The 23932-nt window shown below is 41.8% G+C and overlaps 1 protein-coding gene across 7 annotated transcripts in view; it reads right to left on the bottom strand.

Moving 5' to 3' along the window:
• The window catches only part of SFI1 (SFI1 centrin binding protein), a 175550-nt gene that overhangs the window by 78388 nt on the left and 73230 nt on the right, over positions 1-23932 (bottom strand). For all 7 annotated transcript variants that reach the window (XM_056530373.1, XM_056530334.1, XM_056530384.1 and 4 more), the window contains 9 exons: positions 5136-5253; positions 4943-5045; positions 4483-4639; positions 4084-4245; positions 3183-3253; positions 3003-3095; positions 1272-1369; positions 1004-1070; positions 320-450 (listed from right to left, as the gene is read on the bottom strand). In XM_056530373.1, the coding sequence (XP_056386348.1) occupies positions 320-450; positions 1004-1070; positions 1272-1369; positions 3003-3095; positions 3183-3253; positions 4084-4245; positions 4483-4639; positions 4943-5045; positions 5136-5253 (1000 nt within the window). The remainder of the gene's footprint in view (positions 1-319; positions 451-1003; positions 1071-1271; positions 1370-3002; positions 3096-3182; positions 3254-4083; positions 4246-4482; positions 4640-4942; positions 5046-5135; positions 5254-23932) is intronic.

Genomic DNA, 23932 nt, shown 5'->3' with positions numbered 1-23932 from the left:
ACACATGCAGTTTGTTAGGCTCTTTCCATTACTACCAAAGACTGGAATGGAAAGAACAACTTTCAAATACAGTCTTCTTAATTGATTAAAGACTGATTGATTAAAATGGCTGCTTTGAAAAGACATATGGTCAAAGAAAGCGTCCTTTCCCCAATAAGTGCAGGTCCACTGTATTTGTGTATTATAATTATGTTTATTTACACAACACCATTCCGTAAAGAAGACTTTATATTGTTCAAAATATAAGAAAATATATTACAGTAATTAAAAATAATAAAAAAATGTTAAGTTGCCATGTGAAAGGGCCCTTAAGTACAACCTGTAAAATTGTGTGGCTTGATCTTCCATTTCTCTGTAATCCCGCTTTACATAGGTTTTTACCCTCCATGTCTGGAAGCTTTGAGGCAAAAGGTACTTAGCATAGTGGCTATCTGCAGCTGTAACAAGCACCTGCAAGGATGACAATAATATCCCTAAAAAAAATTAATCACTAAAAAGTTTAATTTTAAAGGAGAACTGTGGCGCAACATATATCATTTCCCCTGTGCCCGGGCTGCAAAAAAAAAAAAAAAATTTAACTCCCCTTCCTACGTTCCCCCGTTGCGCTGATATCGGCGTCTTGGTTCTCTGATGCTGGTCTTCTTCCCGTTTCCGGGGCTCAGTGACTCATACTGCAGATATAGGCTGAGCGCACTGTCATGTAAGGAGCCTGGGCCCCACCTTCTTCCTGCTTTCCAGGCTCCTTACATGACACTGAACTCAGCCAATCACCGGCCGAGGTGGGACATCGCTGCGGCCCGCAAAACACTGAGTATGAGTCATCGAGCCCAGGAACCAGGAAGAAGATGAGCACCGGAGGACCGAGACGCTGATATAGGCGCAACGGGGGAACGTAGGAAGGGAGTTAAAATAATTTAATTTTTTTTTGCAGCCCAGGCACATGGGAAATGAAAAGCTATTTGCACATGCTAACATAATCCAACACCAGAAAGTCTAGATGTACCTTTTTGATGTTACAGTGCTGCTTGTATCGTATCCAGAAATTGAAATACTTCTGCAGAACCACTAACCTGAAATGGCAGCATTATATAATGCAGTGAGGGAGCATAACATGCATTGGCAAAAGATATCTAAAACATTGTGGAGATTAAAAGTATGGCAAAGAAAATGTATAAATTAACCACTATGGTTCTTTGGAAAATGAAGTCAACCATTTAACTGGTTGCTATGGGCTCCTTTACACCAGTTTTCATACATCTTCCACTGCATACCTGTAATGAGAATGGGCCGCCTTTGTAAGGGACAAGAGTCTGTCTTCTTCTTTCTGCTCCATACAACACTGCCAAATAGTCCAGAATCTGCCGAGCAACTACACAGAACAAACATATCGTTCCATAGTTAATAAGGTTCAAAAAAAAAAAGACCAGAATCTATCTAGTTCAATGTACATCTCCATTGAGTCCCTTGATCCATAGGAAGGCAAAAAATCATTGAGGCTGATGTCAACTTCCCCCATACTAGGGAAAAATTCATTCCTGGCAATTAGATACTTAGAAAACAATGGAGAACCTAAAACTAAATGCATTTTATGAGGAACACATATTCCCCTGGAAAGTTACCAAGCTATTTTAACCACTTAACGACGCAGGACGTAAATGTACGTCCTGGTGAGCTGGTACTTAACGCACCAGGACGTACATTTATGTCCTAAGCATAACAGCGAGCATTGGAGCGATGCCCGGATCATGCGTGGCAAGTCCCGGCTGCTGATCGCAGCCAGGGACCCGCTGGTAATGGCGGACATCCGCGGGATCGCGGCATCTGCAGCATCGGTGTCACTAAAATGGATGATCGGATCGCCCGCAGCGCTGCCGCGGCGATCCGATCATCCAGCACAGCAGACGGAGGTCCCCTCACCTGCCTCCGCGGCGTCTTCTGCTCTCATCTGCCTTCCTGCAGACCAGAGGAGAAGATGACCGATAATACTGATCAGTGCCATGTCCTATGCATAGCACTGAACAGTATTAGCAATCGAATGATTGCTATAAATAGTCCCCTATGGGGACTATGAAAGTGTAAAAATAAAAGTAAAAGTAAAAAAAAAAAATGAAAAACCCCCTCCCCCAATAAAAACCTAAATGGTCCCATTTTCCCTATTTCACCCCCAAAAAGTGTTAAAAAAATATTTTATATACATATTTGGTATCGCCGCGTGAGTAAATATCTGAACTATTAAAATAAAATGTTAATGATACCGCATGGTGAACGGCGTGAACGTAAAAAAAAAAATCCAAAATAGCAGCTTTTCTTTTATAACCTTTTATTCTCGAAAAATTTGTAAAAAATGGATTAAAAGTTTTATCTAAGCAAATATGGTATCAATAAAAAGCACAGATCACGGTGCAAAAAATGAGCCCTCATACCACCGCTTATACGGAAAAATGAAAAAGTAATAGGTCTTCAAAATAGGGCGATTTTAAACTTACTAATTTGGTTAAAAAGCTTGCGATTTTTTTTTAAGCGCAACAGTAATAGAAAAGTATGTTATCATGGGTATCATTTTAATCGTATTGACCCAAAGAATAAAGAACACGTCAATTTTACCGTAAATTGTACGCCATGAAAACGAAACCTTCCAAAATTAGCAAAATTGCGGTTTTCTTTTTAATTTCCCCAAACAAATAGTATTTTTTTGGTTGCGCCATACATTTTATGATAAAGTGAGTGATGGCATTACAATGGACAACTGGTCATGCAAAAAACAAGCCCTCATACTAGTCTGTGGATGAAAATATAAAAAAAAAAAAAGAGTCATGATTTTTTGAAGGCGAGGAGGAAAAAACAAAAATGTAAAAATAAAATGTCTGAGTCCTTAAGGCCCAAATGGGCTGAGTCCTTAAGGGGTTAAGGTTGTTTCGAAGTGGACAAAAATTGTAACCACAACTTTGAATACAACAAATATGTTCAATATTTCAAGTTAATAAAAGTGATTTTTTACTCACTGAATATTGGTACTGATGGGCAGCCTGCAGCTTTCTTTTCTGTGTACACTGTTCTTGGTAGATATTCTTCTTGAGAGCCTGAAAGCCAGACTTCTACAAAACCAGAAATATTGAATTAAAAGTTAGACTGAATTTTGACTCATGAATTATTATTAACTAGAGATCACATGATTTTACTACCATGAGGTGGAGTCTGTAATGGGCCTGTGCCACTTCCTGTAAATTGACTTCTTGTGAGCTAATCTGCATGTCTGTGACCAAGCTAAGGGAAAATTTAATGGAAATCAATGGAAACATAATGAACATATTAAAAAGGCAAATTAGAATACATTGCTATTACAAACAATCAATAGACAAGTATTTCTACAGAACAACTAGATGGCTATAAAAAAATAAAAAAATAAAGTTTATTAGTAGAGATCCTTATATTTCAACTTTCTTTAAGTTGTCATGCTTTGAAAAAAGGCAGACTATCCTAGGTTTGATAAATCTGCCATATATGCTGCTTCAGAAGTGGTGACTCTCAGTTCCTGCTCTTAAAGGGGTATTTCAGGCAAAACCTTTTTTTTTATATATATCAACTGGCTCCGGAAAGTTAAACAGATTTGTAAATTACTTCTATTAAAAAATCTTAATCCTTCCAATAATTATTAGCTTCTGAAGTTTTCTGTCTAACTGCTCAATGATGATGTCACGTCCCGGGAGCTGTGCATGATGGGAAAACATCCCCATAGGAACTGCACAGCTCCCGGGACGTGAGTCATCAGAGAGCAGTTAGACAGAAAACAACAACTCAACTTCAGAAGCTAATAACTATTGGAAGGATTAAGATTTTTTAATAGAAGTAATTTACAAATCTGTGTAACTTTACGTAGCCAGTTGATATATAAAAAAAAAAAAAAGTTTTGGCCTGGAATACCCCTTTAAGTCCTGATGCAGCTATGTATGAATGCACACAAACAGCCCACTGTTCAGCATGGAACTTAAAAAATGAGAAAAGGCATTAAACTGTTACTTATGCAACTGTACACATCCATGGTAAGGCTCCTAAGCACTATGATTGAGCAAAGTGAAAGGATACAGTGCCGCCAGTGGTTGAACACTCTTCGGAGGATAAAGCGTTGTGCCAGAGATTTACAACATTCCTGTTTTGCTTGCATTCTCTTGACTTTTTCCATTTGATGGAACCACAATGTTAAATATCTCTGAGTGAGATGTTCACGATAAGAGCACAAGGCCAGTGCTGCAAAGCAGGAAAAGTTTACTTAACTAGCATGCCATACATGTGCACCTTATATAACTATTCAGGATAAATTCTGTTTATGTGGCACTAAGACTTAAAGGGGAACTCCAGTACTTTACGTACCCCCTATCCACAGGGGGTACCATGAGCTCCTCCTGAAATGAGTCAGTGCATATGCAAAGTTGCCATTTAGAATTTAAAAAAAATCAAAATAAAAAATCAACATGGCCGTCTTACCATGACGCTGCTTCTTCTGCTGACGATAATGCAAGTAGAGAAGCCAAGCCTGAACTGCTGCCTGCAGCTTACAGCACCGATGATGATTAATAGCTTTCTCCTCTTTCATCTTTATTTCCTCACTGAGAAGATGCAATTCTTTCCATTGAAGCCAAGCCTTTAAGAGTCATGATCATTACTCAAAGTTTATGGAAAAGTACAGTTTTGAGATAAGTTGAAACATATACGTAAAACACAATGTTAATATCTAATTTTACAAAACAAATATAAAGCAGATTATTTTTTAGGTGTAGTCACAAATTATCACAAGAGAATTAAAAATAATGTGGCCATTTAGATACATTAGAATTGAAGCATAAAGTGTGAATGTACTGCACGTTTCTTGGAGAATAAGGAATGGCACAAGTCACTTAGTAATGACACACACACAAAAAAAAAAGTAAAGTTCTGCCATACATACCCTCATTTGCAGGCTCAAAGCCCAGTGGTTTAAAGCTAGCGTATCCATTTGAAAGATTCTTTGCCTCTGCTGTATCCGTTTCACCCAAACATGCCATGTATTGCTAAAACAGTTTACAAAATGTATATTGGAAAGCCTATATATATACTACAAACAAAACCTATAAATCCTATAAGACATTTAATTATCTTACCACATGAGCCTGTATTCTCTAAACTCCAGAGCTTCAGAAAGCATTTGATTTTTTGTCCTGCACATGTGGATATATATTACCCAGTGATTCAATGCAATACACATCATACGCTTCTGAGCTATAAACAAAATACAAAAAAAAAAAAGTGAAAATTGTATTTGTACACTTTGCAAAAACACATGCAAATGTAAAAGAAATAAAAGAAAATACAGATTGTGTAAGAAAATAATCTCTTCAAAATATTAAAAAACTGACAAAATTAATGGACTGCTACAGTACTATCCACATTATCCACTTCAGGACATCAGGTTTTCTCATTTTTGCACTTTTTCCTTTTTTTTCCACCTCACCTTCTAAACATCATAATGCTTTAAAATTTCCACCTACAGACCCATATGAGGGTTTGCTTTGTGTGACAATTATTTTACTTTGTAATGACATCATCAATAATTTCACCCAAAAATCTATGGTGAAACGAGAAAAAAATATTTGAGGGGCAAAATAAAAAAAACGCAATTTTAAAAATTTTGAGGGCTCCCAATTCTATGCAGAGCACTTTTCAGTAATAGCACTTCATCTTTACTCTGTAGGTTCATACAATTAAAATGATACCCAACTTATATAGGTTTTATTTTGTTTTACTTCTTTTTAAAAAATTATAACTTTTTGTATGAAAGTTAGCATGTTTAAAAAATTTCCACTTTTGACCCCTTTTTTTTAATTTTTCCTTATACGGGGATGTGTGAAGGCTAATTTTTTGCGCCATGATCTCTTTTTGATAGCTTTTTATACATTTTCTTTAGGGTATACAAAGTGACCAAAAATACGCAATTTTGGACTTTGGTATTTTTTTTACGTATACACTACTGACTGGGTGGGTAAAGTAACTTTATATTTTATAGTTCAGACATTTACGTATGCGGCGATACCACGTTTGTTATTTTTGTTTATATATATTTTTTTAAATGAGGAAAAGGGGGTGATTCAAACTTTAATTAGGGAAGGGGTTAAATCACATTTATAAACTTTTTTTTTAACACTGTTTTATAGTCTCCAAAGGGGACTATAACATGCAATCTTCAGATTGCATACAATGATCAATGCAATACCATAGCATAGCGTTGATCAGTGTTATCGGTGCTCTGCTGCACCAGCTGCCATGGCTGACTGCAGCTTCAGAGCAAACGAACGGACATGAGAAGGGAGGTAAGGGCCCTCCCGCCATCCTCTTAGCTGATCGGGACACCGCAGTGAGCAGCCAGGACTTTTTTATTTTAGGCGCCGCAATCAAAGTTGATTAAGGGGTTAATGCTAGGCATCACCGCGATCGCATTAGATTGAAAACACATTTTTCTGTAAACCCGATTGAGGCGCAGCCTGAGATTGTGAATACTGGCGTTATCTCACTGGATAATTATAATTTGCGTACTAAGAGCTGTTACATGCCACCAAAATGTTACCACCCGGTAGAGACCTTTTGTACGATTGTGAAGAACCAGGTTAGTGAGGTTACGAAAAGATTAGCGAGGGGTGATTTTTGTACATATGGGAATCTTACGAAAGCTGAAATGATGGCTATGAAATCTGTCCACTGATCGCCTGATAACCATTAAAGCTGCCGACAAAGGTGAATCCATAGTAGTTATGGATATCGCGGCCTATAGAAAGGAAATATTGAGGCAACTAGCGGACAGAGATACTTACAAGCCACTTGAAAGGGATCCCCTAGTTAGGATTCAGAAAGATATTAAAATACTCCTGGATAAATATCTAGAGGAAGGGGTGATTGATGTTAAAATGTATAAGTATTTACAAAAAGAGGATCCTATAACCCCAGTGATATATATTTTACCCAAAGTGCACAAGGGGCTCCAGGATCCACCGGGGCGGCCAATTGTGGCATCGGTGGATTCTGTGTTGTCTCCCTTATCCATAGTCTTAGAAAAAACATTGACCCCACTGGTTAAACAGACCCCCGCATTTTTATTAGATACTACAGATTTTCTTAATTCTATTATGAACATCACTGGTATCTTAGAAACTACACTATTGGTGACAATAGATGTGGTTACGCTGTATACAAGCATAGAACATAGCAAGGGGTTAAGTGCAGTGGCATGGATGTTACACACTAGTACGTTTACTGAAAAACAAAAGGAGTTTTTTATGGATATGTTGAAGGTGGTATTGCCTGAAAATTACTTCTTGTATGAGGATAATTTCTACATACAATGCAGGGGATCGGCGATGGGGGCGAACGTGGCCCCCCCCCCCCATATGCAAATGCGTATATGTCGTGGTTCGAGGACCAGTTTATTTATAATAATGATTTATTCAAAAGACACGCCAAAATTTGGCGTCTGTTTATTGACGATACCATTTGCATATGGGAGGGGCCACGTTTGTCACTAGAAGAGTTTTTTCAATACATCAATAATATCTGGGGTGAACTTAAATTCACAATGACGGTGGATAAGAAACAAGTTAGCTTTCTAGATACCCTTCTGATAAAAAATGATAGGGGTGGTCTATATACTGATCTTTATCAAAAACGACTGATAAAAACAGCTTATGTTTTGATAGTGCACATCCGGCATCAATTAAGATATCAATCCCCTTTTCCCAAAAGTATATGATTCAGAGGATCGTTACTGATCCTTCTTTAAGGGAAAAATGCATGGGTGAATTGGTGGATAAGTTTAAGGCGGGGGTATCCTGAGAGAATAATTAATGCTATCCCAGAAGATAGATCTAGAGCGATTATTAAAGATCAAAAAAGTATACCATTCCTCAGAACTTTTCACCCCCAGATAAGTAAAATTGATATGATCGTACGTGAGAATTGGTCTATTTTGAGTAATGCATACCCAGATATACCAGAATTTCAGACTGCACCCCTGATTTGCAAAAAGAGGCTCCCCAATTTACGGGACAGATTAGTAAGGGCAGATTTGGGATCCAGTAAAAAAATCGAAGCAGACCTTTTTAGGGACTAGAAAAATGGGACCTTCCCATGTTTGAACTGTGCCCAATGTTCCAATGTGATTAAAGGGGATGGGATTGTGCATCCACACACAGTGAATGGTTTTTTCACTTGTAAAACGAAAAATGCAGTGTATTTGATTAAGTGTCCATGCGGTCTCCTATACGTTGGGGAAACTTCCCAGCGTGTAGGGGACCACATTAATAGACATAAAAGTCAACCATACGGTGTGAAAATCTGTTATTCCCGATTCCAGCCCATTTAAAAAAAATGGGACACAATATTTCACAATTACAATTTCAGGTGCTGGAGGAAATATTACCTCCGCGCAGAGGGGGGAGCATAAAAAAAAACTCCTCCTGAAGCGGGAGGCCCACTGGAGAATATGAGATAGCAAGATTACTTTGAGATGTATTATGTTGCTCGTGTTGCTATAGGTTTATAAATGTATAGACTATGAATGACCAAATGATTTTGATTGTGGTTTTATTTTAGAGACCAGCATGAAAGAAAATAGAAAAGGCAAAGACTTTGAAATGTGTATGTTTTGTTTTCTGGTTTCTTGTATTATTACATAGCAACTGATTGTTTATGTTGTAGTCATGGCGACTGATGGATTGTAATTAGCCTCCATGTGTTATAAGGAAGTCATGTGATGTATGAGTTCATGCAGTTGAGAAAGGCTTTGGCCGTAACGCGTACTGCGTTTGTTTCCTATGTTTGTTTTGCATAAATAAAAAAGAAGAAGAAAGAAAAATTGAGCGCCGGGATTCCTATTTTTCCTATTATCTACATTATCCACGTGCACCTGTTATAGGGTAGTGCCGACCACTGAACTTGGACAGAAGGCAGGTAAAGGCCCTCCCGCCATCCTCTTAGCTGATCGGGACACCGCAGTGAGCTGCCAGGACTGCTCTTTTTTTATTTTAGGCACCGCAATCAAAGTTGATTAAGGGGTTAATGCTGGGCATCACCGCGATCGGTGATGTCCAGCATTTGCCACGGGTCCTGGCGGCTAATAGCCGCCAGGACCACCCACTATGATTCAGGCTCAGCTCCTGAGCCTGTGTTATAGAAGGGGAGCGGGACAAGGGCATACAGGTATGTACTTCATCCTTAAGTGGTTAAAAGAAGTGGAATATGGTTTAGGATACTTTCAGATGAGCGAATTTTCGCAGCATATTTCGCTGTGGATCCGCCGCTGAAGGACATCCTATATGCTGCCTTTACATGAAGGACATCCTATACGCTGCTACGAGCAGACACACTGCGATGTGCGAGTCGCCGCGCGCATGCGCAGTATACTCAAACATTGCGGCAGCTCATTGTGCAGGGGGAGTGGCCGCGATGTGTGCGAGTACACCGCGCATGCACGGCGATTCGCACATCGTTTCAATGTGTCTGCACGTAGCGGTGTATTGCCACTCTAAGCAGGCACATGTAAAGCCAGCATATAGGAGGTCCTTCAGCGGAGGATCTGCAGCGTAAAATCCGCTGCAAATCCGCTCGTCTGAGCCTACCCGTAATGTATATATGTATCTGTAACAGTAAGACTGTGTTTGGGTCAATAATAAGAAATCCAAGAACTATGTCAACACAAAAGTACTACACCTATCAACTTCAGGCACACAGGTGGGAAATTGTGGCGTTTACAGTCATACAGAATATCCACAGTCCCCTTGCACTTATAAAGGAGATTCACATGTGGCTTATTTTGCCATTGAGAATTTGGCAAGTCAATTCACTGTAAAATCTGCCATTGTTACATGTGGATTTGTTGCAGTTTTTATCTTTTAGCAACAAAAATCCACAGCACATTTGCTGTGGCCAAAACTACATGTAAATCTACCCATAAAATGAAAGTGGTTTTACCATGAAGATTAATACTCTATGTCTGAACTGATGCATTATGTAAAATGTACAGATCTGTCTCAGTTTTTTGTAATCTTGGTTGAATGAGAGGACTAGGCGGTTTGGTTTTCACTGTTTGATGGTGAAGTTTGTGTTATAAAAAAATCTTTTCTGTCTAATTTCTCTATTTTGTCTTTTGAAGCCATGATGGTTTTAGAGGGATAGTTTTTTGTTTCAAATTTTTTTGTAAGTTCGTGTGCCTCTAGGTGAAGTCCCGAACTTACTAAAAAATTTTAAACAAAAAACTATCCCTCTAAAACCATCATGGCTTCAAAAGACAAAATAGAGACAGAAAATATTTTTTTATAACACAAACTTCACCATCAAACAGTGAAAACCAAACCGCCTAGTCCTCCCATTCAACCAAGATGACAAAAAACAGACATATCTGTACCAGGAATTAGCATTTACTCCAGCAAGACAAAATCATTGGTACCTCCTTACCCAATACACCACCCATTGTCTTTACGAGAGCACCGAACTTGAGCCTTCAAATAGCCCCCTACTACCTACTACCTAATACAAGAGAAGTAAAACCAGACACATGGCTAACCTCCAGAGGCTTTTATAGATGCGGCATCTGTACATGTTGCAGAGCCACTAAATTCCCTATAAAAAAAATAGATAAAATAATCTCCACCTCCAATTCCTTTCAGAGGGAGATTAAACAATTCCTTACATGCAACTCTAAAGGGGTTATTTATATAATCACATGTAGCTGCCAGAAACAATACATTGGCAGGACCAAATGCTCCCTCAAAATCCGTATAGCGGAACATATTTATAATATAAAAAAGAGCAGCAAAAAACACCCCTTGTCAGCCCACTTTCAGAAGTACCACAATTCGGATCCATCAGATCTCACCTTTTCAGCCATTTTGTCAGTTAAAAAGAATTGGAGGGGAGGAAACTGCCACACAAATGTCCAAAGCAGAATCAAGAAAAATCTATGAGTTCGGTAGTTTAGAACCCAGGGGCCTGAATGCTGAACTAGAATTGTTCGGCTTTTTATAAGTAGCAAGAAATGTATCTTTTAATCTTTATTTTTCAATTTTACATTTATTTAATATTTTAGGCTCTATATGTCTCCAGTTTTATTCATTGTATTTATTTTTCCTATATAAATGAATTGTATCCCCCTCTTATTTATTTCTATTTGCTTTTTTAAACCCCTAACACTATTACACATTTTCAGGCCACGGCTAGTCTTTGATCATAGTACTAACACTAAGACCCAGCACCCCAATGCATTTTTTTCGTGCATATCAGTAGTTTCACATCCACTTACCCATATTTCTAGTGTAAGTTACACCTTCTTTTATTCCAACAAATTATTATATGTCCATTCTCCATTGCTATTTTTGCTCATATATGTAACTTTACATAAGTAATTTATTTATTTAACCTATGCTATCTTTTTGTCACCTACGTATATCAATTTCACCAACTCTTTATTACTATCCTATTTCTCTATTTCATTTTTTTCTCTCCCCATTTTTTTCTCTCCTTCTGTGTCTAAAAACTTTATTGGGGCTTATGTGCCCTAACATAATCCAGGTCTTGTTTTACCTTCACCTGAATGATGGTACCATTATGAAGTTGTTCTACTTCCACCTGAATGAGGTTACCATTATGATGTTGTAAAAAACTACCCTATATAAGGCTAAAACCTCCAGTCTTATCCATTCAGTCTTTTGCATTGTTACCATTGAAAAAGGGGACCCAGCTCCCCGAAACGCATCTGGTTTAGACTGCTATAATCTGCACTTTGATCGGGACACCTATTGGGCTATCCTCACCTCTACATCAGACCCCTGTGCTGTCGGGGCAGAGAGGCACTTCACAGCGCTGCCACACGCTGTTAAACTCATCTTCAACACCGGACCCCTCTCTCATCTGCTCTCGTGCTACTGGGACTGAGAGGCATCCAGGACATCACCACCACCGGACTCAGCGCTTCTCTCTTATATCTTCCCGTGCCGTCGGGTCAAAGGGGACGTACCACAAATACATCTGCAAATGCTGCCGTATGCCAGCAATCATCCTCCGCCAGGAGCCGGTAAGAGGCACTAAGTGCCTGATCTTCTAACTTTGTTCCTCATTTACTCGGTCTCCGTACTTGTCTGAGATAGAGGATTATTGTTCTTCTTGCACCAGCGCTAATACGCGCACAAACTGTTACAGTGGGCATTTACTTAGGAGCCTTCAGATCTCCCAAAACTGCTATTTGACCTTGTTAACCCACTAGGCCGAATATATTTTATTCTCAAGACTTTAACAATCTATTTCCCGCAACAGTGCATATTTTATGTATATTTTATGTACAATATATGTCTTAATATTCTTTAATATATTTTGTTCAATCTGTGGCAAGGGCTCTGCCCAGACTTTAGAACATCATTGAGACTATTATTCAATAAATACAATTTATTTATTTATGTTTTAGACACTTCTTATTCCTTCTATTTTTTCCTGTTTCCCCTATACCTAGGACTGCATATTTTTCTGTTTTACTAAATTATCCTTTTGGCACAAGGGTAGGTGCAACGCAGTATCCTCGGTTTAGGCTTTCTTACTACTATATTTGCGTTGAGCTCCCCCCCCCCCCCCTTTCTTACAAATAATTACCAAATATCAATCGTTTTTAAAAGGCGACCCTACCAATACAGGTCAGTTTTTTTGTTTTTTGTTTGTTCCCCTTGAATACGTCCTGTAGGCAGTTCTCTTTTCTGTTCAGGCATGCTCAGTTGCCTAGTTCCCCTCACACACAGTGAATATACAGCTGATACACTGCATAATGTTCAATTTCATACTTACAGTCATGGCCGTAAATGTTGTTGGCACCCCTGAAAGTATTTCTCACAGAAAAGCATTGAAGTAACATGTTTTGCTATACACATGTTTATTCCCTTTGTGTCACAATAAACTCCAAAAATGGGCTGGACAAAATTATTGGCACCCTTTCAAAATTGTGGATAAATAAGATTGTTTCACCTTAAGGACCAGGCCATTTTTTGCACATCTGACCACTGTCACTTTAAACATTAATAACTCTGGGATGCTTTTACTTTTCATTCTGATTCAGACATTGTTTTTTCGTGACATATTCTACTTTATGTTAGAGGTAAAATTTCGTCCATACTTGCATCATTTCTTGGTGAAAAATGCCAAAAAAATTTCTGTGACTTAAGGAGGTGGGGGGCTTCCGGGAGTGTGCGTGTGGTGAGTGACTTTTTTTTTGGTCTGTCATGTCTACGTGTTGATGTCCGGTAAGGGGCTGACCTCAGATTTTTACCATTGCATTACCATACGTTGTATTGTACTGACTTCCCCTTACAGTGGTTGCTGCCTCTGGCGGACTATCTTGTCTTCCATGTTTTATGTGTATAGTTTTGTATGTTTTGTGAAAAGTTATAAATAAACTCTTAAAAAAAAAAAAAAAAAAAAATCGATGAAATTTTTTAAAAAAAAAATTTGCATTTTTTTTTTTTTTACTTTGAAGCTCTCTGCATAAGTAAAATGGATATTCCAAATAAATTATATATTGGATTCACATATACAATATGTCTACTTTATGTTCATCATAAAGTTGACATGTTTTTACTTTTGGAAGACATCAGAGGGCTTCAAAGTTCAGCAGCAATTTGCAGATTTTTCACAAAATTTTTAAAATCGAAATTTTTCAGGGACCAGTTCAGTTTTGAAGTGGATTTAAAGGGCCTTCTTATTAGAAATACCCCATAAATGACCCCAAGATAAAAACTGCATCCCTCAAAGTATACAAAATGACATTCAAAAAAAGTTTGTTAACCCTTTAGGCGTTTCACAGGAATAGTAGCAAACTGGAGAAAATTCAAAATCTTAATTTTTTACATTGGCATGTTCTTGTAGAAATAGTTTTTGAATTTTTTTCAAGGGGTAAGAAGAGAAATCTTACTAAAATTTGTAACCCAATTGCTCTCGAGTAAGGAAATACCGTATTTATTGGGGTATACCACGCACCGGCCTATAACACGCACCCTCATTTTACCTTGGATATTTGGGTAAATATCTGCCGGCTTCTCTCCCCCTGCCTTTCCTGGGGTCTAGAGCCCTGCTGCCGGCCCTTCTCTCCCCCTGGCTATCGGCGCCGCTGCCCGTTCTGTCCCCCTGACAATCGTGCCGGCGCCCCATTGCCGGCGCCGATAGCCAGGGGGAGAGAAGCGGCGCCGACAGCCAGGGGGAGAGAAGGGGCAGCCGACTTCAGTGCGCCGCGCATAGCAACGACGCAGGGGACGCACGCCGGAGGCCTGCAGCAGCGCGGACCCAACCCCGGCAACAGGTAATTATGCCACCTGGGATGGGGGGAGGCAACGGGGCAGCGGCGCCGGCAATGGGTGCCACTGCCCCTTCTCTCCCCCTGGCTGTCGGCCCCGCTTCTCTCCCCCTGGCTATCGGCGCCGGCAATGGAGCGCCGGCACCGATAGTCAGGGGGACAGAACGGGCAGCGGCGGCGATAGCCAGGGGCCGGCAGCAGGGCTCTAGACCCCAGGAAAGGCAGGGGGAGAAAAGCGGGCAGCGACGGCCTCTCTCCCCCTGCCTTTCCTGGGGGTGTATCGACGTATAACACGCACATAGACTTTAGGCTAAAAATTTTAGCCTAAAAAGTGCGTGTTATACGCCGATAAATACGGTACCTCATATGTGTATATCAAGTGCTCTGTGGATGCACTAGAGGGCTCAGAAGGGAAGGAGCAATAGTGGGATTTGTGAGGGTGAGTTTTTCTGAAATGGTTTTTGGGGGGCATGTCACATTTAAGAAGCCCCTATGGTGCCAGAACAGCAAAAAAAAAAAACCCACATGGCATACAATTTTGGAAACTACACCCCTCAAAGAAAGTAACAAGGGGTACAGTGAGCCTTAAAGGAGTACTCCGATGCTCGTTTTTTTAAGGGCAAACTAAGCCTAAAACAAAGTTATATAACATTGTAAATTACTTACCTTATCCATATGGCTCTTTTCCTGGTCTTCTCCCGCATTTCTTCTCCGACCGGAGGCTGGCTCCTTTTTCTTCAATCCATGACGCTCGACTGCTGCTTCTTAGGCACCGCCGCCATCTTAGCCCGGTGACTCATCGCTCCCATGAGTCACTGCGGGCTCTGCCGACCTCCCAGTCCCGAGTCGGCCACTCCCCATCTCAGTAATATATTCATTTATTCGCAAAGCTGAGCTGCCATAGGCTCAGCTCTGCAAATGCCTATCTGTGCGCTGCCTTCCAATCACCGCTTACGTTCTGCGCATGCGCAATCCTCCCTTTAGGCAGGAGCGGGCTGTCAGGCCCAAGGCCTGATTATTAAAATTCTATATGCGTATTATAAATTATAACTGTGTGTGATGGATTATCCAAGACATGGGTGAGAGGTCATTCAGACGGTGTATCCTGTGTTTTTTGTGTATTGCATTTTATTGGGGGTCTGGCTGTTTGTATCTCCTTTGAAGTCAAAGGCTTTTTTGAAGTCATGCACTCTGGTCCCATCATATAATCAAACAGATAAGGGGCCAGGAAGAGAGAAGACCCCCTGGTGGGATCAGAGGGGAGGGGGGAATGGAGTCTCCCTCCAAAAAGGCAGATATATAATATTTAACAATGCTAGACTCAGGGTGTTCAATGCTATGCAACAAGCTGTCAAGTCCATCCTAAGAACAGCACTCTCACTGAAGGACTGCTATACCATCATGCTGTAAGAACTTCATCTTTTGTTTTCTGAACTTTCCTTGCTAAACTCTTTCATATTTTTGTAACTGTATGTCATTTGTTTCTGTATTTTTATGCATAGCACTGTGATTCCTTTTATCAGAGTAAATGTTTAATTAATCAGCTCTGGTATTTGATCTCTAAATATATGAGCTCACCTTTCTGAAGGCAGCTCTGGTGGAAACACATTTATCTAAGGGTTAATTTGGTGGCTTGCTGGGACTAGTAGTGGATACCCAGAGGTCTGGCGTCTTTAACCCTTGCACCATCACACTCTCTCATGTCTTGGCTGGACCGACAGGGTGTGATCGTGACACGGGCATGCTGGGAGATGTAGTTTTTAGCAGAAACTTCTGACGGCAATAAGAGGAGAACGGCTGGGCCATTTAAGTTGATTGAGGGGTCGTTAAAAAGGTAAGTTAATGGGCTACATTGTGGCATGATTTTTTTTTTTTTTGGTGGTGCATCGGAGTACTCCTTTAGCACCCCACAGTTGTTTGAAGACTTTTCGTTACAGTTGGATGTGTAAATGATTAATTTAATTAAATTTTTTTATTTTACCTAAAATGCTAGTTTTCCCTCAAATGTAAAATTTTTACAAGTGGCAATAGGAGAAAATGCCCCCAAAATTTGTAACCCCATCTCTTCTGAGTATGGAAATACCCCATGTGTGGACATCAAGTACTCTGCTGGCGTACTACAATGCTCAGAAGATAAGGAGTCACATTTGGCTTTTGGAAAGCAAATTTTGCTGCAATGGTTTTTGGGGGGCATGTCACATTTAGGAAGCTCCTATGGTGCCAGAACAGCAAAAAAAAACAAAAAAAATAAAAACACACATGGCATACTATTTTGGAAACTACACCCCTCAAGAAACATAACAAGGGGTACAGTGAGCCTTAACACCCCACAGGTGTTTGACAAATTTCCGCTAAAGTTGGACGTGAAAATGAAACATTTGCTTTTTTTCAATAAAATGCTGGTGTTACCCCAAATTTCTCATTTTCCCAAGGAGTAATAGGAGAAAAGCCTCCCAAAATTTGTAACCTCATTTCTTCTGAGTATGAAAATACCCCATATGTGGATGTAAAGTGCTCTGCGGGCGAACTACAATGCTCAGAAGAGAAGGACCATTCAACTTTTGGAGAGAGAATTCGATTGGAACAAAAGTCGGGGGCCATGTGCATTTACAAAGCCCCCTGTGGTGCCAGAACAGTGGACCCCATTTTGGAAACTACACCCCTCACAGAATTTAATAAGGGGTGCAGTGAGCATTTACACCCCACTGGCGTTTGACAGATCTTTGTCACGCAAATCCTCCTGAGTACGGAAATACCCCATATGTGGCCCTAAACTATTTCCTTGAAATACGACAGGGCTCCAAAGCGAGAGAGTGCCATGCGCATTTGAGGCCTAGTTTGGGGATTTGCAGCCGCCACCAAAATACCCTACTGGCAGTGTTTCCCAAACAGGGTGTCTCCAGCTGTTGCAAAACTCCGAGCATGCCTTGACAGTCAGTGGCTGTCCGGCAATTCTGGAAGGAGTTGTTTTTCAACAGCTGGAGTTTCAGTTTTGGAAACAGTGAGGGGGGGGGGGGGGGGGGGGGGGGAGGGGCGGTAGGGGTATATGTAGCGTTTTTATTTTGTGTAGTGTTTTTAGGGTACATTCACATGGGCGGGTTTACAGTGAGTTTCTCGCTAGGAGTTTGAGCTGCGGCGGAAAATTTGCCACATCTCAAACTTGCAGCAGAAAACTCACTGTAAACCCGCTCGTGTGAATATACCCTGTATATTGACATGGGGGTGGGGGCAAACCTCCAACTGTTGCAAAACTACAACTCCCAGCATGCACTGACAGACCATACATGCTGGGAGTTGTAGTTATGCAACAGCTGGAGGCACATTGGTTGCGCAACACAGAGTTTGTTACTTAACTCAGTGTTTTGCAACCAGTGTGCCTGCAGCTGTTGCAAAACTAGAACTCCCAGCATGTACAGTCTCCCGTGCATGCTGGTAGTTGTATTTGACACACCTGGAGGCACACTGGTTGCGAAACACTGAGTTAGGACACAAACTCTGTTTCACAACCAATGTGTTTCCAGCTGTTGCAAAACTGCAACATTCAGCATGCATTGACAGTCGAAGGGCATGCTGAGTGTTGTAGTTATGCAACAGCTGAAGGCACACTGCTACAACTCCCAGCATGCCCTTTGGTAGTCTGTGCATGCTGGGAGTTGTAGTTATGCAACAGCTGGATGCACACTTTTTCATAGAAAAAAGTGCCTCCAGCTGTTGCATAACTACAACCCCCAGCACAGACTACAAAAGGGCATGCTGGGAGTTGTTGTAGTTTTTGCACGGGATGCCTGCTGAATGATTAGGGTATGCCCTGGGTCCTCAAGGCGCTATTTATTTTTTTAAATCAACTGGTGCCAGAAAGTTAAACAGATTTCTAAATCACTTCTATTAAAAAATCTTAATCCTTCCAGTACTTATTGGCTACTGAATACTACAGCGGAAATTATTTTCCTTTTGGAACACAGTGCTCTCTTCTGACATCCTGACCACAGTGCTCTTTGCTGACATCTCATTTGGAAAAAAAAAAAAAAAAAAAAGGTTTTCCACCAGACTACCTCTAAACTCATATGGGGCAAGTAACAGGTGTTGGCAATATAAAAATCACACCTGAAAGCAGATAAAAAGGAGAGAAGTTCACTTAGTCTTTGCATTGTGTGTCTGTGTGTGCCACACTAAGCATGGACAACAGAAAGAGAAGAGAGAACCTAGATTTGCCTTTGTCCACAGTGTGCAACATTAATCAAGAAGTTTGCAACCCATGGCACTGTGGCAAATCTCCCTGGGCGTGAACGGGAGAGAAAAATTTATGAAAAGGTGTCAACGCAGGATAATCCGGATGGTGGATAAGCAGCCCCAAACAAGTTCCAAAGATATTCAAGCTGTCCTGCAGGCTCAGGGAGCATCAGTGTCAGCGCAAACTATCCATCGACATTTAAATTCAATTAAATGCTATGGCAGGAGACCCAGGAGGACACCACTGCTGGCACAGAGACATAAAAAAAGCAAGACTACATTTTGCCAAAATGAACTTGAGTAGGCCAAAATCCTTCTGGGAAAACGTCTTGTAGACAGATGTGACCAAGATAGAGCTTTTTGGTAAAGCAAATCGTTCTACTGTTTACCGGAAACAGAATGAGGTCTAAAAAAAACAAAAAACAAAAAAAACACCACATTACCTACAGTATACAGATTCTTTTTGGCTAGGCCCCCCGAAGTGATCCTGTCTATGACTGGCTTTACAAAGTGAGGCCGGTCATCGATAACTTTGTAGCCAAATTTTTGGAGGCCTAAGTACCCTTCAGGGAGCTCTCTGTAGAGGAGTCTCTTATCAGTTTTAAGGGGAGACTCTTCCGCCAGTATATATATTCCCTCAAAGCGGGCACGGTATGGCGTGAAACTCTACAAACTTTGCGAGAGTACCTCCGGGTACACTTTATATATATCCCGTATTTAACCCCCAGAATGTCCCCCCCCCCCCACTCTGGGTGTTAGCGGGAAACTCATTTGTGACCTTGTGCACCCATTGCTTGATAAGGATTGCCACGTGTACAACTTTCATACCAGCATCCCTCTGTTCACATCCCTTGCCACCAGATCCATGTCCGCTTGTGGGACCATGCGGAAGAACCAGAGAGGCCTCCCTCTAAATTTTCTCCAGACACCTATGCCCAAGGGAGAGTCCCATGCCCTTACCCATGAAAACCGGTTGCTGGTCAGGTATAAGGATAAGAGGGATGTCTTTATGCTGACCACAACTCATGGTAACGGCAGCTCACCTGTCCCTGTGCGAGGTACCACAACAACGGTCCTCAAGCCTGATTGTATTCTGGACTACAATAGGTATATTGGGGGGGGGGGGGGGTTGATCTCTCCGATCAGGTCCTCAAGCCATACATGGCCATGTGGAAAACACGGGTATGGTACAAAAAAGTTGCAGCCTACTTGGTAAAGGTTGCCATGTACTACTCTTTTGTACTGTTCCAGGCAACACAGGGACATTCCTCGAGTTCCAAGAAGTAGTCCTAAGGGCCCTGATCTTTGGTGACTGGGAAAGATCAGGCCGGAGTTCCAAAGGAACTGGAGTTATAGGTGCCAGGATCGTCCCAGGCCAGCACTTTCAAGGCGAGGTCCCCCCCACAGGAAAGAAGGGACAATCTCAGAAAAAAATGCAGACTGTGTAACAGGAGGGGGATACAGAAGGACACCACCACTCAATGTGACACTTGCCCCGATCATCCGGGCCTCTGCATTAAGGATTGCTACAGGGAGTATCACACTTCCATGGAGTACTAAATTTTCTCTTTTCATTTTATTTTGGTTTCCCATAATTTGAGCCCAATGTACCAAGTCCAGAGTACATTCCAAATTTTAACCCCATAAACCACTAAATTGCTCAAAAAACAAAAAAAAAAAAATTTATAACAAGAATAAAAAAAACCCTGATAAGACCTCTGGAGGTATTTTTTCCAAAAATGGGTCATGGGTGACTGAGTGACTAGCATCGGTGTCTTTTTATGTTGCCTCAAATGCAGAGAGCGCTCTCTCCACCTGAGCAGTGCGCGTATTTGAGGCAACAGGTCAGGGACGGCCACACACATCACATTCCCAGAATGATGATTCAGAGTATAGGGTTTGGGGCGGGCATATTTTTTTTTACTTTGGGTTATGCTCTGGGTCATCATTCTGGGAACATAATTGGCATATCAATAGCAACATTGTAATTTTCAACCCCCCACCCCTAATAGTACACTTCATTCCTGGAAAATAAATTTAGGGAGCATACGTCCGTTCCAAAATGTCCAGTTCCCCCCTATAAACCTTCCCCAGGGGGTGTACTGTGTGGAATGGGGTCACATGTGGGTGTTCCTTTCTTTTATTTTCTGCTGAATGTATGCAACAGTCAGCTACTGAAATGCCATAGGCCTCAAATGCAAACAGACCTATGACTCTTGAGCCCTGTAGTGCGCCCCCTGTAGGGCGCTGTTCTGGCTCTAAGGTAGCTCTGTAAACACTCAAGGCCCCTGACAAAATTCTCCAAAAGCTGAATGGCGCTCCTGCTCTTCTGAGACCTTGTGTGCACCCGCAGCACAGTTTTTCGTTAAATATGAGTTATGTCCTTATTCCGAAGAAATGTATTTACAAATTTACGTTGACATTTTTCTGCTATTACCATTTGTCAAAATGAAAAATTTGGGGTAACCCCCAACATTTTAGTGTAAAACGAATTTTTCCTTTTCGCATCCCATTTTAATGAACATTTATCAAACACCTGTGGGGTATTAACCCCTTAAGGACCAAGTACGTTCTGGAATGTCCCCACACCCTGGGCTTTAAGAACGTCCTGGTGTTTCTCCGGTCTCTGCCGCGTGCTGGGCAGAGATCGGAACGGAATGTCTGCTGTAATCGTTCAGCAGGCATGCCGTGCAAATGCCTAGAGGGGTCCCGGGACCCCCGCATGTTGGCGATCTTTGGCGATTCGGGTCATTCGGGTCACTTGTGACCCGATGACCTGGTAATAAATGGTGATCGGCGGTGTACAATTCACCGCCAATCACCTGCCGTTGCTGGGGAGCGGTGACAATACTGTCACCGCCCCAGCAACGCTGCTATTGGCTGGCGATCGTCCGGCCAATAGCAGAGCGGCAGAGGAGGGGTTAACGGCTCCTTCCCGCTGCTGCACCCGCTCTTTTTGTTCAGTCAGCGGGTGCAGCAGTGAGAAGAGGCTGTGGATACCCCCTCGGAGCCGGAGCCCCCTCAGGAGCCGTAGAATAGGGAAAGCTGATTGCAGGGACAAGTAGGAGTTGATAGGTTAAACAAAGTTCTATAAAAGTTTAAAAAAAAAAAAAAAAGTACCCCCCCCCTCTGACCCCCTAATAGGTCCCCCAGGGTCCTATTAGGGTCTGATCCCTGACTCCAGGTCCTATTAGGGGTTCAGGGAGCTGCATGCGCCATCCCCCTTTTTTTTTTGCCCGCAGCTTCCCCCCCCCATTACTGTTATACACTTTTTACACCAAGCACCTCACAGTACGTACTTCGTGTACGTGGATAACTTTTATACCAGCATCCCTCTGTTCAAATCCCTTTCCGCCAGATCCAAGTCCGCTTGTAGGACCGTGCGGAAGAACCAGAGGCCTCCCTCTAAATTTTGCTAAGACGCCTATCCCCAAGGGTAAGTTCCGTGCCCTGAGCTATGATAACCTGTTGATGGTGAAGTATAAGGATAAGAGGGATATCCTTATGCTCACCACAATTCATGGGAATGGCAGCACCCCTGTCCCTGTGTGAGGTACCGTGGGGCCGGTCCTCAAGCCCGATTGCATTCTGGACAACAATGGTATATGGGGGGGAGTTGATCTCTCAGATCAAGTCCTCAAGCCATACAACGCCATGCGGAAAACACGGGCATGGTACAAAAAAGTTGTGGTCTATTTGGTACAGGTTGCCATGTACAACGCTTTTGTTCCCAGTATACTGGCAACACAGGGACATTCCTCCAGTACCAAGAAGAAGTCCTAAGGTTCCTGATCTTTGCTGACCGGGAAAGATTAGGCCGGACTTCCCAAGGGTCTGGAGTTATAGGCGCCAGGATCGTCCCAGGCCAACACTTTCCAGGTGAGGTCCCCCCCCCAGAGGAAAGAAGGGACGATCCCAGAAAAAATGCAGAGTGTGTTACAGGAAGAGACTATCACACTTCCATGGAGCCCTAAATTTTCCCTTTTTATTAGAATTTTCCATAATTTGACCAATGTACCAAATCCAGAGTACATTCCAAAATATAACCTCCATAAATCACTAAATTGCTCAAAAAAACCTAAAAAAAACACACAAAAAAAAAAAACACCTGATAAGACCTCTGGGGGTGTTTTGTCAAAAATGAGTCATAGGTCACTGAGTCACTATCATCGAGGACTATATTTATGTTGCCTCAAATGTGCAGCGCTCTCTCTCCCCGAGCGGGTGCGCATTTGAGGCAACAGGTTAGGGACGGCCACAAACATCACATTCCCAGAATGATGATTCAGAGCATAGGGTTTGGGGCGGGCATATTTTTTTCGTTTTGGCTATGCTCTGGGTCATCATTCTGGGAACATATCCTGTTTTATTATGTTTTATAATTTTCTGGCCCACTGTACCCCATATTACGGGCCTCTGTACCCCACCTGTCTACCCAGTTATAGCCCGTTGTCCCCCATAGTGTTCCCCTATTTTAGGGCTCCCCCCCATTAACGCTCCTTGAGAGGGGGGGGGGGGGGTCCCACATCCTGGTTCCATATCAAGCTCAAGGTCCCTGACTGCGCTCCCACTCAAGCAAGACCTGCTGTGCATCCGCCAAGCCCTAAATCATCAAAAAAATAAGGTATGTCCTTACTCCAAAGAAATGTATTTACAAATTGTGGGGTGTCTTTTCTGCTATTAACCCTTGTAAAAATGTAAAATTTTGGGGGAAACACATTTTAGTGAAAAAAAAAAATATATATTTTTACATATGCAAAAGTTGTGAAACCCCTGTGGGGTATTAAGGCTTACTTTACCGCTTGTTACATTCCTCAAGGGGTCTAGTTTCCAAAATGGTATGCCATGTGGGGGGAATTTTGCTGTCCTGGCACCATAGGGGCTTCCTAAATGCGACATTTCCCCCCCCCCCCCCCCCCCCCCCCCCCCCCCCCCCATTTCAGCAAAGTTTGCAAATGTGACTCCTTCTCTTCTGAGCATTGTGGCGCTCCTGCAGTGCACCTGACGTCCACTTATGGGGTACCTCCATACTCAGAAGAGATAGGGTTACAAATTTGGGGGGGGGGGGGGGTCTTTTCTACTATTAACCCTTGCAAAAATGTGAAATTTGTGGGGGAAATTTTAGTGGAAAAATTTTTTTTTTTTTTACATATGCAAAAAAGTCGTAAAATCCCTGTGGGGTATTAAGGTTCACATATGCAAAAAAGTCGTAAAATCCCTGTGGGGTATTAAGGTTCACTTTACCTTGTTACGTTCCCCAAGGGGTATAATTTCCAAAATATAATGCCATGTGGGTTGTTGTTTTTTTTGCTGTTTTGGCACCACAGGGGCTTCCTAAAGGTGACATGCCCCCCAAAA

Source organism: Hyla sarda, chromosome 1 (assembly GCF_029499605.1).
Source record: "Hyla sarda isolate aHylSar1 chromosome 1, aHylSar1.hap1, whole genome shotgun sequence".
In the NCBI taxonomy this organism is placed as follows: Eukaryota; Metazoa; Chordata; class Amphibia; order Anura; family Hylidae; genus Hyla; species Hyla sarda.
This window is presented reverse-complemented; position numbering and strand designations above follow the sequence as displayed.